The sequence below is a fragment of the Corapipo altera genome, unplaced genomic scaffold (assembly GCF_003945725.1).
Source record: "Corapipo altera isolate COAL_440 unplaced genomic scaffold, ASM394572v1 75, whole genome shotgun sequence".
NCBI classification, from domain to species: Eukaryota; Metazoa; Chordata; class Aves; order Passeriformes; family Pipridae; genus Corapipo; species Corapipo altera.
In genome coordinates this window covers 7,707,924-7,719,624 of record NW_020884887.1, presented here as the reverse complement: position 1 = coordinate 7,719,624, position 11,701 = coordinate 7,707,924, and the positions used below count along the sequence as shown (strand labels likewise).

Genomic DNA, 11,701 nt, shown 5'->3' with positions numbered 1-11,701 from the left:
CACCGCGCCGATGGGCGCGCCCGCCGCCTCCTGCCGTACTGCGCCCAAGAGCGGCGCCAATGAAACCGCGTGCCGGGGCGATCCGGCCGTAATGCTCTGAGTGGCAGCGCAACTCACGCAAGCCCGGGTGGTGCTGGAGAAGATCACAGAAATCACAGAATCGCTGAGTCAATTAGGTTGGAAAAGACCTCTGAGATCATCGAGTCCAACCTATGACCGAACACCACTGTGTCAACTAGACCAGGGCGCTGAGTGCCACGTTCAGTCATTCCTAGAACGCCTCCAGGGATGGTGACTCTACCACCTCCCTGGGCAGCGCATTCCAATGTCTAATCACCCTTTCTGTGGAAAAATTCCTCCTGGTGTCCAACCTAAACCTTCCCTGGAGCAGCTTGAGACTATGTCTTCTCATCCTGTCGGTGGTTGTCTCGGAGAAAAGGCCGCCCCCCACCTGGCTATGACCTCCTTTCAGGAAGTTGTAGATGTCCCGAGACAGCCCTGGGAGATACAGAAGTGTCCCGGGGCAGCCAGGGCCGGTTTTCGGAGGGGTGTCCAGCACCAGCCCCGGGGGTCTCAGAAGGGGCATCCTGGGCTAGCCCTGGGGGTGGGGAGTCTGTGGGAGTGTTCCAGGGCAGCCTTTGCAGGGCCTGGGGCAATGCTGGACCAGCTCTGGAGAGGTTCGCTGGGGGTGGTGTCACAGTCTGGTCCCTGTAGCCTCTTCTCTAAGGGCTCCCTGACCCAGGTGTGGGGTGATATGGGGACCTCAGAGCAGGCTGAGTGTCTGGGGTGACCCCAGAGCTTCTTCAGCATCCAGACTCTGTGGGTTCCCCAGGGAATAGGGGTAAAGGGGCCCAGGGCCATGGAGGCAGGGGTCCAGCAGGCCCAGGGCTGGCCGTGCCCCCCCGCACCACCTCCCAGCCATCTTCTGCCTGAGCAGAGCTGGACAATCTGTCCTTGTCCCCAGCAGGTCTGAAGTAGGTCAGGGAGGCTTGGCCAAGCCCCTGGGGAGGGGAGTGGGTGGCAGGGGGGTGCAGAGGGCCCCAGGCACCTGCCCCAGTGGCCACACCACAGGTTTGGTGCCCACCCCTTGTCCTGGTGGGACCCTGGTGTCCCTAGCCCAGGGACATGGGCATGCAGGGCATTTCCCCAGCCTCTCTTTGGTCTCCTGGTGTGCTTTGGGATCCCTCTGCATCCCTGCAGGCTCTGCACCCCTTCTGGGAGCCAGAGTCCCGTGGGCACAGGTTGAGGTGTCTGAATCCTGAGGGACATCACCCAGTATGGGGACCTGGGGGGCTGGTGATGGGGATTGAGCGTGGGGCTGGGCTGACTGGGAACGGCAGGATGACCAAAAGGAATAAGGAAGATGAGAGAGGGATTTCTCACCCCTTAATTGCAGTTAATGATTGGCGAATGTGTTTACTGCAGGAGGCAAAGGTCTGGCGCCGTCAGGATGCAAGTGCAGAGGCAGCATCCCCAGCGACAGGGCCACAGGTAAGGGATGACAGCCCCAGCCCCTATGGGCACCACGGCCCATTGTGGGGGGGTGGGGGGCATGTCTGTCAGCTGTGGGGCTGCCCACAGCCCATGGCACAAGGAGGGAGACCCCACAGTGGTGCCACGGGTTGCTCTCGGACTCCCAGCACTGCTTGGGGCAGCCATGTTGGGCGTGAGCAATGGAGCCTCCAGCCAGGAGGCTCCTGGAGTCCCCAGGCGTACTCACGGTCCCCGGTACTTGGAGGTCAATCCTGCGCCCCCGTTCCATGTCCCCAGGGAGCCTGTGCCCAGGGGTGTGGGATGGAGCCTGGTGCTTGCTCACCAGCCCAGCTCAGCAGAGGGACTGTCCCCACCAACACCCCTCCTGCCCCAATGGGTGCTCCCCAGGAGGGATTTCGGGGGGCAGCCCTCAGCCGCTTGTTCTCTGTTGTGTGCCCACAGGATTCCTGTCAGGATGGCATGGCAGTCGCTGGTACTGCTCCCCTTCCTCCTGGCAACAGGTAAGGACTCTTCTTGGCACCTGGCATGGGTGGGCAGGGGGTCATGGAGCTGCTTTCAGCCCCCAACATTCCTTCTAAATTCCCTGAAAGCAGCTGGGACCCCAAAACAGATGTTCACCCCACTGGAGAACCACGTGTAACTTTGTTGCCCTGGGACAGGGCAGGGCTGGGCAGTGGGGAGAGCATCCAGCATGGGAGCTGCAGCTGGAAGTCAAGCGTGGTCTGGAGGTGTGGGAGGAGCACAAGGAGATGAGGGGTGGTGGGTTCCCCTGCCTTCCCTGGAGACCCAAACCATGGCCAGGAGCTGGGGCTGGAGATAAGTAGGTGCTGCCAGATGTGGGGCTGCTGGCAGAGCTCCTACTCCTTGTAGTTTCAGGCAACACAGTCCCCATCTTCAACATGAGCCTTGTTTATGTGCCAGAGGACCTGGAGTTGGGTGAGTAGGGGCAGTCTCAGGAAGGCCCTGGATTGCAGGAGGAGCGGCCGGGGGGTTCCTCAGACAGGAGCTGACACTGCCTGTGCCCCCAGACCAGTTTGCTTTCCAGCTGAAGGCTTATGACCTAGACAAGGACGACATCCTCACCTATGGAATCAGAGGGACAGATTCCTTCTACTTCTCTGTCGATCCCAGTTCAGGCAATGTGACGCTGAGGAATTCCCTGGACCGTGAGGTGTGGGCAGAGATGGGACAGATGTCCTTGCCTGACTGGGGGTCTGGGGTGACGGGGACAGAGGGCAGAGCCATGAATCCTGTGGGAGAGCTGCTCATGGCAGTACCGTGTGTCACTCCCCGGCCCCGAAACCCAGCTCCTGGGGGGAGAGTTGTCTGGGAGGAGCATCCCATACAGAGGTTGGGGCTCAGCCGTCCAGGGACTGAGCTTCACCTGACCCTGACTGAGTCCTGCCTTGTGTCCCCTCAGCTCCAGGCCAGGCTCACCATCACTGCCACAGTGTCTGATGGTGTAAATAATGAGGTAAGTGCTGGGGCATGGGCTAAGTGTCTGCAGTGGGAGGGGAGCAGGGTCTCAACAGGGCCACGGACAAGGCTCAGTGGGAAGGGGACTAGAAGTGGGTGGGTGATGCTGGCTGGCTTCAGAGCCAGGGTGGGCATGGGGTGCCATAACTGCATGAAGCTCTGCTGGCCACCATCTCCCATACCCACCCTATGTCCTCTCTGATACCCGGTAGGTCTCCCAAATACTCCCCATCATCGTGGAGGACCGTAATGACAATGCCCCGGTCTTCTGGAACGTGCCGTATAACGCCTTCATCCCCGAGGTACCTTCCTGGGACCTCCTGGCTTCCACGGGCAGCAGGGCAGGGGTGCTGGGTGGCTCCTGTGGGATGGGTGTGCCAGCAGTGGGACAACAGTGTGCTGGAAGCTGTGTGACCCCACACCTGGGCGTAACAGTGCACCAGGAACCCTGTGACCCCAGACCTGGGCGTTTGGTGATGGTGTACCTGGGCGTGGGGCGATAGTGCAGCCAGCACCTGGGAGTGCTCCATGCTGGGGCAATTCCCTGTGGGTGCTTCTGTGTCACTCTGAGGCGTGACACATGGCTGGGACTCTGCCCTTGCAGCTTCCAATCAGGGTGTGCCCGAGCTGACTCTCATCCCAGGACAGGGTGACATTGGATCAGGGTGCAGATGGGGTGTGGGGCTGAGTCTGGCCCTGTCTGGCAACTCCAGGACTGGGGTGCAGCCCCTGCTCCCAAGGAGGGTGGCAGGGGGATCCAGCCTCTGCCCAGCTTGAGCAAGGGCAGCATCTTATCCATGTGTGTCCCACGGCACTGGGCAGTGCTTGCAGCCCTGTTGGGTCAGAACACCCCAGAGCAGGGCTGGCAGGGCCTGGGCCCAGCATCACTCCACCTGCTCTCTCACCGTCACTCCCCTGTGTGCCCAGAACTCAACACTGCACAGCATCATCTACAACGTGTTTGCCAATGACAGCGACACTGGGAATGCCTCCAGAGTCAGCTACAGCATCGAGGAGGTGAGCACAGTGCACTGTGGGGTAGGGCACGCCAGACCCAAACCCCACTGCTGGGCCACCCCTTGGGGCTGAGGTGTTGGGGGACCTAGCCAGGGCACCCCTTGTCCCTGGCGGAGCAGGAGGGTCTCAGGTTAGGACCAGGTTGTGTCTGGCTCTGCACCCACTGGACAACCAGTGCAAGGTGCTGAATTTGCAGGCTGGGGATGAGCCAGGTGGTAGGGGGTCAAGCCTGGCAGAAGTATGGAGGTTGAGCCCCCATCTCTGCTGGCGCACCTCTGCTCCCTGCCTTGGTGACACAGGGTGATGTGCCCTGCCCAGGTGATCCCAGACAGCACGGAGAATCGCCAGCTCTTCTACATCCTGCCCAATGGGAGTGTGGTGCTCAATGGTTCACTGGACTATGCCAAGAACACCTTCTACCAGATCAAGATTCGTGCTGAGGTGGGGACCAGCTGGGCCAGGGGTACAGGGCTGCCAGGTAAGGGGGCTTTGGGACTTACAGGTGCTCTGCTCCCCAGGATGGCGGGGGATTGCTGCACAACAATTGGATCGTCCAGCAGAGCTTCACCTATCTGTCCTTGACCATTGAAGACGTGCCCAACCTGGACCCGCGGTTCCTCAACGAGCCCTACTCAGGCTCTGTGCCTGAGAACTGCCCCCTGGTCAGGAGCCTGCCTGCCCCAATGTCATGTCTCTGCCCCTGGCCCTCCCTGGGGGCTCTGACACCCTTAGGGGTCTGGGCCACCAGGCATGGGGGCAGCTGGAGATGTCATAGGTCCTGCCCTGATGGCCATGTCCCCACAGGGCACCATTGTGCTGACCGTCACCGCCTTGGATAGAGACACAGGGGTGAATGATGAAATCTTCTACAGCATCCCCAGTGAGTGATGGGGCATGATGGGATGGGCAGGTGATGAGCAGTGGCAAGGTGGGATGGGCAGGAGGGGTGGTCAGGCAGCAAGGAGACTGGTTCTGGGCACCCAGGCGCTGCCAGTCTGCCCTGCTGTCAGAGAGAGAGGGCCACACCTGCCTTTCCGAGTGGCTGCCACTGGTTCCTGCTGTCCCCTTGTCCTAGATTCCAGCGTCCCCTTTGCTATCAATGCCACAACGGGCACCATCACTGTGAGTAAGCCCCTGGACCGGGAGCAGCTGCCAAGTGAGGAAGTGCTGCTGGAAGTCATGGTAAGTAGGAGGCAGCAAGGGGAAACCCATCCTTTCCCTGGGCCCCTTCAACCCACTCTCTCCTCTTGCCCAGGCACGTGAGAAGAACCTGAACATCTACGGCAATGTGGCCCAGACCAGTACCCTGGTGACAGTCACAGTGACTGATATCAATGACAACAAGCCCCAGTTCTACAACTGCTCCCTCTCCAGCTGCAACTTCTCTGCCAGTGTCCAGGACAACTTCAGGGGCAGCATCATAGAGCACTCCTCCACCAGGCTGCCTGTGTCCAACCTCAGCATTGTTGCCCATGACCCAGATAAGGTAGGACCCTGTCCATGGGGCTGGGCCAGGGTGCAGGTGTCTGTCCTGGCTGCACCACCCACCCTCACTCCTGTCTCTCCCTGGCAGGGCATCAACAGCAGTTTTAAGCTGAGCCTGCAGGGTCCAAATGCCAGCGCCTTCGATGTGTCCCCTGAAATGATTGTGGGCACAGGGGAGGTCCAGATCCTGGTGCATGACCCATCCTTAGTGGACTACGAGATAAGCCATGTCATGGTGGTTCAGGTGGGACTTGTAGGTCTGGTTTGTCATGGAGGCAGTTCCTGCTCCCTGCAAATGCCAGGGCACAGAGCGGACATAGCCCTTCTCCTGCAGGGTTCAGGAGCCAAAGCAGAACATGGCTCTGCCCTAGCAGCTTGTTTGGTGCAGGGCAGCTGGACTGGAGTGTGACAGGTCTCCCTGTAATGTTTGGGGACCCATGTGAGACACAGTCCCTTCTCAATCCTGCAGATCATTGCTAATGACACGGGGAACCCCACAGACTGCTGCTCCACGGCCACCGTGACCATCGACCTTATTGACAGCAATGACCACATCCCTGAGTTCCCCCAGAGCCTCTACAACCTGAGCGTGATGGAGAACAGCCCTGAAGGCACCATCATCTCAACCATCACGGTCAGCAGCTGGGCAGGGAGCAGGCACAGCTTACAGCCCCAAAGCAGGGCCCTGGGCAATTCTAGTGCAGCTTGCACTGAGTGCACTGGTCTCTCCATGCACACAGGAAGGAGTCAGTGCCAGCAGGCACACAGGGTGTGGGACCTCTTGCCTATCAGGGCCACATTTTTGGGGTGCTCACTGCCAGCAGTCGTTGTCTCAGACTCATCACTCCTCTGGGAGCTGAAACAGATTGACCAAATGGTCAGTCAGTCTTCTGTCTTTTAGGCCTACGATCCAGACAGCGGTGTCTGGGGTCAGATCACCTATCGGCTGCTCCCGGACGACATGTACGTAAAGGCACAGCCAACCATGACTGGGGCATCGTCCTGGCGAGGGGGCTTCAGGCCTGAGCCCCGGTGATGGCTCTGTGTATGCCATAGCCTTAAAATCTTCACGGTGGACACCATGACTGGGACGCTGCTGGTGAAGGACGGGACGTTGCTGGACCGGGAGACTCGCTCTGTCTACTACGCCACCCTCCAGGCCAGGGATGGGGGCGGCCAGGTGGGCACTACGGTGCTGGAGATCACCTTGCTGGATGTCAATGACATGGCGCCCGTTATCATCGGCTCCTACTTCATCTCAGTGGAAGAGGGGCAGAACATCAGTACACAGATCCAGGTATTTATCAGTAGAGGTGGAGGGGCTGACATGGCTGTCGGAGAGGAGGAGGGACTGTCCCCAAGGTGTCCAAGAACCTCATTCCAACCGGTGACCTTTTCAGGCCATTGACAACGATGAACCTGGCAACCCCAACAGCGAATTGGGCTTCAAGATCTTGCCAGGACCGTTCAGCAACAACTTTACCATCGATGCAGACACAGGTGAGATGCAGAGCAAGGAACCGCTGGACCGCGAGGCTGTGGAAGATGAGCGGGGACAGATGGTGGTAACGGTGGAGGTGTATGACCACGGTGAGCCGCAGCTGAGCACCTCAGTGAACGTCACCATCACTGTGGGGGTGAGCCCTGGGCACAAGCGGGGACATGCTGGGGCAGGCTGGGGCTTGGAACTGAGATGGATGGGCAGGGCAGAGGCACTGTGTCCCCAGGCTTTCTGTGCGGGAAGAGTGAATAGCTGATGCAGGGAGGCAGCAGAGGGCTTGTGTAGCTCCTGCCTGTGGGTGGGCAGGTGCCTACACTCCTGTCCCCAGCCTGCTGTGGGGAACTATGTTTCCTGGAAGGGCTACAACCAAGGTTTTTTCCTGCAGGACCTGAATGACAACGTTCCCATGTTCCTCAACCAGTCCTATGAGTTCTCAGTCTTTGAAGACTCTCCAGGTAAAAGTTGTATGGCCAGGCTTGTGGGACCAGTGGTGGCCCTGAGTCAGTGCCTGCTGCCCACTGAGTGTCTGTCTCCACCTTCAGGGTCCTCCGTGGGTGAGGTGAATGCCACAGATGCCGACCGGACAGAGATCAATTCCCGCATTTCATTCCTACTTCAGAGGACCAGTGGCTCCAGCAACTTCTTGATCCGCTCATCCCGCCTAGGGCCAGGGAACTACAGCGGCGATCTGTCCGTAGACCCTGACGTGCCCCTGGACTATGACACCTTGCAGCAGAAGTTCTTCTCCTTGGAAGTAGTGGCAGAGAACACGGCTGCAGACAACGTAGGAGACAAGGCCAACGTCTCGGTGGTGGTCCACATCCTAGACGTCAATGACGAGTCCCCCACCGTCCTGCCAGACTCACTACAGGACGTGACCGTGACCGAGAACGGGACGCAGCAGGGTGTGGTCCACACGCTGAACGCCTCTGACCCAGACACCAACCACTCACTGGTCTTCGAGGGGCTGTCAGTCACCTGCTTCAAGGGTGACAGCAGTGCTGGGGATGTGTGCAGGAACTGGTTTGTGCTGGCACCCAACGGCTCACTGCTGGTGAACAGCTCAGACATCGATTACGAGGTGTGTGACAGAGTCCTGCTCACACTGCGGGCTGAGGACCTGTACACTGAGAAGGGCAACCGCTACAGCCAGAACGGTAGGGTCCCCTTCCCTGCTCCTTCCACCACCACTGGGAATGGTGGGTGGTGGGACCTGCCTCTCCCACCTCCCAGGAGAAGCTGTGGGGAGGACAGGAGCTGGACAGTTTGGTGATGGGGGAGGGTGTCCCCAGCTCTCTTGATCCCTGCTGCAGGAACCTGAGCCTGCTGGGAGTTAAGGGCTCCTAAGGAAAGCAGAGGAGGGTGCTGCAGGGCTGTTGGTGATTGGAGCTCTGCTTTTGGGACATTTGCAGAAACCCTGAGGATCCTCATTGCTGATGTGAATGACAACACACCGGTCTTCCAGGCCATCTCGGAGATCTTTGGTGAGCAGTCAGGAGTGGTTCATTCCATGGGCTACTCACTGCACCCACACGTGCTCTGCCACACTCACTGGCAGCAAGGACCTTCCCCCAGCCTGGGGCAGGGCTGTGAGCAGTGAAGGGACCAGGCTAGGATTACTCAGTGTTTTCCATGAAGGCTGTGGGGCCGAGGGTACTGGGGAGTGCTTGGAGCCTCGGGGCTGTGTGGGCATGGGGTCTGCAGCAAGTCTGGCTTCACACCAGCATGATTGCACCATCCCCCTGTCTGTCCCTCACAGTGGTTGTTCCTGAAATCTCCCCTGTGGGCCTGCAAGTGGCTACCGTGAAGGTGAGGAGCTGCCTGCATGTGTCTGTCAGTCTGTTGAGCTTTGCTTACCTATCCCCACTGGGGGCAGGTGGTGGCCATTCCCACCCATGCTCCTGCCACGCTCTGTCCCTGCAGGCCACAGATGCTGACACAGGGCTGGGGGGAGCCATCACCTTCTCAATTGTCAGCGTGGTGCTCTTGGAGGACAACGGGGTCAGCCGGCCCTTTGAAAACCTCTTCATGGTGGAGCCAACACTCGACCAGGGGGTTTACATTGGGAGCATCAAGTGAGGCCATGGGTCTGGGCTCGGGTGGGGGGATGTGGCTCAGCTCCTGCCTGCTGCAGGGCCAGCACAGGCTGGAAAGGGGACAAAGCCATCCTGGGGCCCTGCCCTGGACATGGAGGCAGGATGGAGCTTGAAGGATGGCAGTGCCATCACAGGGACAACCTGTGCAGCCCAGCGGGATTGCCGATGTCCCTGTCCTCACAGGGTGGCCAGCAACCTCGATGAGTCGCTGAAGGGGCAGTACCAGGTGACAGTGGAGGCTCGGGACGGCGAGGCACCGGTGCACTCAGCACAGACTGTGCTGAATGTGAGTTCACCCCCTCACACCCTGGGACACCCTGCGCCCTGCCCAGCCCCGCTCACCCCCGCTCTCCACACACAGATCTTCACAGTGGACAATTCCCACCGCGTTCGCCTCCAGTTCCTGACAACGGTGGAAGAAGTCCAGAGTAACTCCGAAAGTATCAAAGTGTAAGGGGTGCCAGGCTGGGGCCGGGGGTGCACGGCTGTGCAGCGGGGAACATGGATATTCATGGATATTCAGGCCAGGGCCCACTGGTTGTGTCTCCCAGCTTCACGGACTGTGAAGGGGATGGGGCAGGCAGGTTCCCACCAGAGGAGGGGGCTGCAGGGGGTCCAGCTGCTTCCCATGCCCGCAAGTGGAACATCAGGACACCTGGCCCAGCTTCCCCCTATGTCTCCTGTTCCTAGGGCCCTGACCAGCGTGACCAAAGCAGCAGTTTATGTGGTGGCAATCCGAACCATGGAGAGCACCCGTGACACCAGGTGAGTGGTGGTGGGGAAAAAGACACGGTGGTGGCATTTGGGGGGTCACCCTGGGGTAGGGCACCATGCCCTGCACACTGGCACCCCACTCCCCCATCTCTGTGATCCTGCAGGGTGAAAGCCAAGTCAGTGATGGAGGCGTACTTCGTGTACAGCAATGGCACTGCCCTGGATATCAACCAGCTGAGCACGTGAGTGCCGGGGGCTGTGCACAGGCACTGCCACACGCCTGGCCCGGCCCAGCTGCTCATCCCTCTGCTTTCCTTGGCAGACTCATTCTGTCCGACCCACTGGGCTTGGCTGAGCTGGCGAAACTGGGCCTTGCTGTTATCGTGAGTGGGGCTGGGCAAGGGGCATGGGGAGAGGGCACTAATCCCAGGTGGGGCTAGAAGTGGGGTTCCACTGCCTGGGACTGTGCCCTCACCCCTGCTCTGTGCCAGGGCCCCGGGGAAGTGACAAAGCCCACCAGGGAGACGGAGCTGATCGGCATCATTGCAGGGTTGGCAGCATTCCTGCTCATCTTCATACTCATCATGACCCTCGTCTTGGTTCTCACCACCAGGAGGTACCACACTGCCTGCACCTCCTCCTGCCTCCCCCCCCCTCCCCATCCTCACCGGCACCCCCAGACCCATCCCTACCCTCCATCCTGCTCCTGCCCACCCCATCCCATGGCCCAGCTCCCCCCTGCCCCTCACCTACCCCATCCCTGGGCTTTGCAGCTACAAGAGGAAACTGAGTGCGATGAAGGCTCTGAAGGTGGCCACCACGTTCAATCCTGCCACAGCACAGCAGGGAGCCGGCATTCCTGGGACCAACCAGTACAATGCTGAGGGGTGAGTGGGGGGCTCCTTGTAGGAGGAGGGAAGAGCCCAGGCATGTCCCCACACCCAGGAGCCTGCATGGCTCGCTGTCACACCCCTCCCTGCCTGGGGGACACAGCTGGCACAAGCTGGCCTCAAAGCCCCAGAGCCCCACCAGACAGCACTCACCTGCCACCCATCCCTGACCAGGGCCAACCCCATACTGAACCACCCACTTGATCCCTCACATGACCTGGGCTTCCATGAGGACTCCATCTCTGTGACCAGGTGAGCTCTGTGGGCAAGTCCCAAAGGCCACAGGGCCATCATCCTATACCCCCACTTCTCCAGTGCCTGGGTCCTCTTCTACCCCCCACCCTCCACTCTCCACAGCATGAATTCCCTGGATGAAAACACAGTAAATGCACCCGCGGATGATGACTTTGAGGTCAAGGTAGGTGTGCAAAGAGCTGCCAGGCTCAGCAGGGAGGCCTGACAAGAGCAACCTGCATCCCCTTCTCTCTGCTGTGGCCTCCAGACTCATGGACCCCTTGTGTCCCTTTCTCTGTATCCCCCTGACAGCCCTCAGCTCCTGGGAAGGCCAAGTGTCCCTCTCCCCCCTCTCTGTCCCTCATCCCCTCTGACCATGCTCTCCTCCTGCAGCAGGTCAAAGTGCGGCCAACAGACCACACTGACAAGGAGGTGCTGGTGGCTGCCCTGAACCTGAAGAAGCCCACCGAAGCAGTGTACCTCAACACCACCTTCACCACCACGGACTTGTGAGCGGGCTCACAGGGTGCAGCAGGGCTGGAGCGGGACTCAGGCAGCTGCTTTGGTGATGATGTGTTCAGTGTCTGGCAATAAACCTGTTCCAGAGAGGTCATGGTGTTGTGTGGCCATCAGCCCACCTGCCTGGGGGGCTCAGTCAGCTTAAAGTCATTTCTCCTGGCATGAAGCGCTGTTTTTGTGCCAGGCTGGTGCCAGAGGGGCACTGTGGGGGCCAGCATGGCTTCTTGTCCCCAAGACCCTTCCCCAGGCTGCCTCACTGGCCCCATGCAGAGATT

At 59.9% G+C, this 11,701-nt stretch overlaps 1 protein-coding gene across 2 annotated transcripts; it reads left to right on the top strand.

Annotated features, from left to right (window-relative positions):
* The first annotated feature begins 1,929 nt into the window (after positions 1–1,929).
* On the top strand, positions 1,930–11,508 carry CDHR2 (cadherin related family member 2). Of its 2 annotated transcripts, none has more exons than XM_027643747.1 (31): positions 1,930–1,994; positions 2,365–2,430; positions 2,523–2,665; positions 2,915–2,968; positions 3,183–3,272; positions 3,898–3,987; positions 4,306–4,428; positions 4,506–4,649; positions 4,792–4,867; positions 5,063–5,169; positions 5,243–5,473; positions 5,561–5,716; positions 5,942–6,106; positions 6,374–6,435; positions 6,529–6,769; positions 6,873–7,109; positions 7,359–7,428; positions 7,516–8,130; positions 8,386–8,457; positions 8,733–8,782; positions 8,897–9,048; positions 9,253–9,355; positions 9,431–9,519; positions 9,760–9,834; positions 9,948–10,025; positions 10,106–10,166; positions 10,275–10,399; positions 10,557–10,670; positions 10,848–10,925; positions 11,031–11,091; positions 11,304–11,508. In XM_027643747.1, the coding sequence occupies exons 1-31, from the start codon at positions 1,949–1,951 to the stop codon at positions 11,418–11,420; spliced, it is 3,891 nt and encodes a 1,296-aa protein (XP_027499548.1). In that variant the 5' UTR covers positions 1,930–1,948; the 3' UTR covers positions 11,421–11,508. The 2 variants fall into 2 exon arrangements, with proteins under 2 accessions (XP_027499548.1, XP_027499547.1); XM_027643746.1 differs by having other exon boundaries at positions 11,301–11,508.
* Positions 11,509–11,701: the final 193 nt, after the last annotated feature.

What these genes read in the sequence shown, in the direction of transcription:
- CDHR2 (XM_027643746.1), top strand. Translation starts at nt 1,949, where the DNA reads ATGGCATGGCAGTCGCTGGTACTGCTCCCCTTCCTCCTGGCAACAG. An exon ending in GCCAGAGGACCTGGAGTTGG is followed by an intron (nt 2,431 to 2,522) that starts GTGAGTAGGGGC and finishes CTGTGCCCCCAG; the next exon opens with ACCAGTTTGCTTTCCAGCTG. An exon ending in CCATCATCTCAACCATCACG is followed by an intron (nt 6,107 to 6,373) that starts GTCAGCAGCTGG and finishes TCTGTCTTTTAG; the next exon opens with GCCTACGATCCAGACAGCGG.